This window comes from Prosopis cineraria, unplaced genomic scaffold (assembly GCF_029017545.1).
Source record: "Prosopis cineraria cultivar Desert tree isolate PC_DT_omini unplaced genomic scaffold, ASM2901754v1 PC6, whole genome shotgun sequence".
NCBI classification, from domain to species: Eukaryota; Viridiplantae; Streptophyta; class Magnoliopsida; order Fabales; family Fabaceae; genus Prosopis; species Prosopis cineraria.
The window spans coordinates 10,489,658-10,492,257 of NW_026555337.1; the positions used below are offsets into that span (position 1 = coordinate 10,489,658).

At 38.0% G+C, this 2,600-nt stretch overlaps 1 protein-coding gene across 1 annotated transcript; it reads left to right on the forward strand.

Annotated features, from left to right (window-relative positions):
* Positions 1-2,600, forward strand: LOC129312455 (protein ROOT INITIATION DEFECTIVE 3-like). The gene is made up of 2 exons (XM_054955088.1): positions 1-434; positions 1,553-2,600. The coding sequence occupies exons 1-2, from the start codon at positions 8-10 to the stop codon at positions 2,395-2,397; spliced, it is 1,272 nt and encodes a 423-aa protein (XP_054811063.1). The 5' UTR covers positions 1-7; the 3' UTR covers positions 2,398-2,600.

Consider the following 2,600-nt stretch of genomic DNA (forward strand, 5'->3'; position numbering starts at 1 on the left):
ACCAGCAATGTCGTCGACATCTTCCTCCTACGAACTTGTCCTTACTAGCTCTCCTGATGGTCCCATCGTTGCCTATGATGCTTCCACCGGAGCTGCAGTCGCTCGCTTCCCGGGCACCCGGTCGCCCCGTGGCGGCCTCACTGTGGCCGGAAACTGCTTCATCGCTGGGTGCCATGTGTCACCGCACACGGCGGCTGTTTCGATTCACCTCTACAACTGGCACACTTGGAGTGTGCTTCACAGGTTCTCGGTGCCTGAATTTGTGGCCCCACTTGCTGCTACTGCCGACGGCGGCTATCTCTTCGCCGGAGGCCAGTCAGGGAGCATCCATTGCTTCTCAGTTCCTTCTGGGGATGTGGTCAAGTCCTTTCCTGCTCACGCCAAACCCATTTCTTGTCTCCAACTTAGCAATGATGGCTCATTGGTCATTTCAGGTATATTTTTGTTTGTATCCCACAAGTATATTTTAAAAGGCTTATGAAATCCTCTTCATCTAATAGTAGAAAGTTAAAATCTTTGTTTAAGACGTTCAGTCTCTTTCTCATGTCTTTCTTTAATTATTTTAGACCTTTTTTTTAATAATTTTTCTTTTTTCAGATTAAAGCTTTATTCATACTCTTTCAGAAATAAGGCTCTTTCTCATTTTTTATGTTTATCTTTTTTCTTTCTTTTTTACCTTTCACTTTGTGATCTTTTATGTCTGTAATTGCCTTTGTATTGAACAAACAAAAAATAACAGGCTTCCATCACCTCATTCTCTAATGTTTTTTTAAATGCTGCAGGAACCTACTAATTATTTTTTCTTTTGATTTTATATTCTAAATAAAATAAAAATATTTTGATTTCATGATAAAACGGTGAAATTTTGTATTTAATACAATTTTTTTCAAACATATCCAAAAATTGTGTATTTTTATTTTTTTTAATGTATCATAAAAAGATAAAAAAAAAAAAAACTTTACCGCTACATCATTGTAAGATATAAAAGTGTCTCTCATTTCATATAAAAGTTAATGATCAAAAGAAAAGAAAAGGGTAAGAAACTATTGAAAGTGTTTTTTGAATTGGCCACGAAAAACCATGCAATGATGACAATCTGTTCATATTATAGCTATATAAAGCTTCTGCATTTTAAAGGTCATTCTATAAGAATTTTTGTGTCTAGATTGTCGATTGATACATGATGAGCGAGTTAATCCTTATATTCTTTTGTTTTTCTAAAAAGGTGATCAAAAATTGTAATCTAGTTTCTTGTAACTAAATATCTGATCTTATTATAATAATATTTGTTAAGAGAGAATGTTTCTGGGTGTAATTATGCTGGATGAGCACGTGAGAGCTCCAATTGACTAGTATATATTGATTTTAATGAAATTTCTATTCCAATAAAAATCTAGACCTTCTAGAATACCTGTAAGTTTTGGCGCAATGTGAACAATTGAAAAGTAGTGACATTACACAAAACATGACAGTGTGGAACTAAAGCCTGCTCTAAACATTCGTTAATAGTTATAAATTTGGTGAACATAAATGGAAGTTTTGGTTTCTGCAGGCAGTGATGATGGCAGCATTACAGTAATCCCAACATTTCAGCTGGTAGAATCATCAGACTCAAACCCAAAAGACTTGATTCTGCACCATTTCAACGCACATTCTGATTCAATCACAGCCTTCAGCACCGGACTCGGTCTTCTATGCAACTCCATACTCGTCTCATCCTCACTAGATTCCACCTGCAAGTTCTGGAATCTTCTAGAAGGCACCCATCTTCGCACAATGACCTTCCCTTGTCCCATAAACGGGGTGGCCATCTCAAACTCGACATCAGACTCACACTACTTCTTTGCCGCTGGGTCAGACGGATCGGTTTACAAAGGATCAACGAAGAAGGCTCAAGAACTGGTGAGGAAGTGGAATCAAAGCCACGTGGGGCCCATTGTATCAGTGGTTCTGGTGAATGAGGGGAGGAATCTGGTGTCTGCAGGTGAAGATGGTAGTGTGTGGATGTGGAAGGTTGGGACAGAAGAAGTAATAATGGAGATAGGAAATAACAATGCAGGAAGCATCAGTGACATGATAGTGGCTAGAGGGACGAGTGAGTATAGAGGGAAGAGTAATAGCGATGGTGAAGGTGATGATGAGAATAATAATAGGTTTAGCAGTTCATGGATGTTGAATAATAATGAAGAAGTGATGAGATCAATGAAGAAGATAATGGAGGTTGGAGATGTACTGAGTGTGGTGGAGGAAGACAAGAAGAAAGCCATAAAAATGCTGGAATCTGCAATTGCTATGTATGAGAGGCTCTTGGAGCTCATACTTGAGGAGGCTTTGAAAGGTTCTGCTGATGACAGTGATGAAGAAGAAGATGAGGAAGATGAGAAAGATGACAAGTAATAGAACTGATATGAACAGCAATACAGAAATGGATCTCAGGCTTGTGATTAGCCTTAATTATTCTGTGCATGTAATCTTCTATGTGTGTTTGAGAACTATGTATGTTAGGATGAGAGTTTAGTGTCCATTTAGATAGCACTTTTGGAATCTTAAATGTGTTTTGAGTTCAATATTCGAGATAAACATTGTGAGAAGTAAAATAG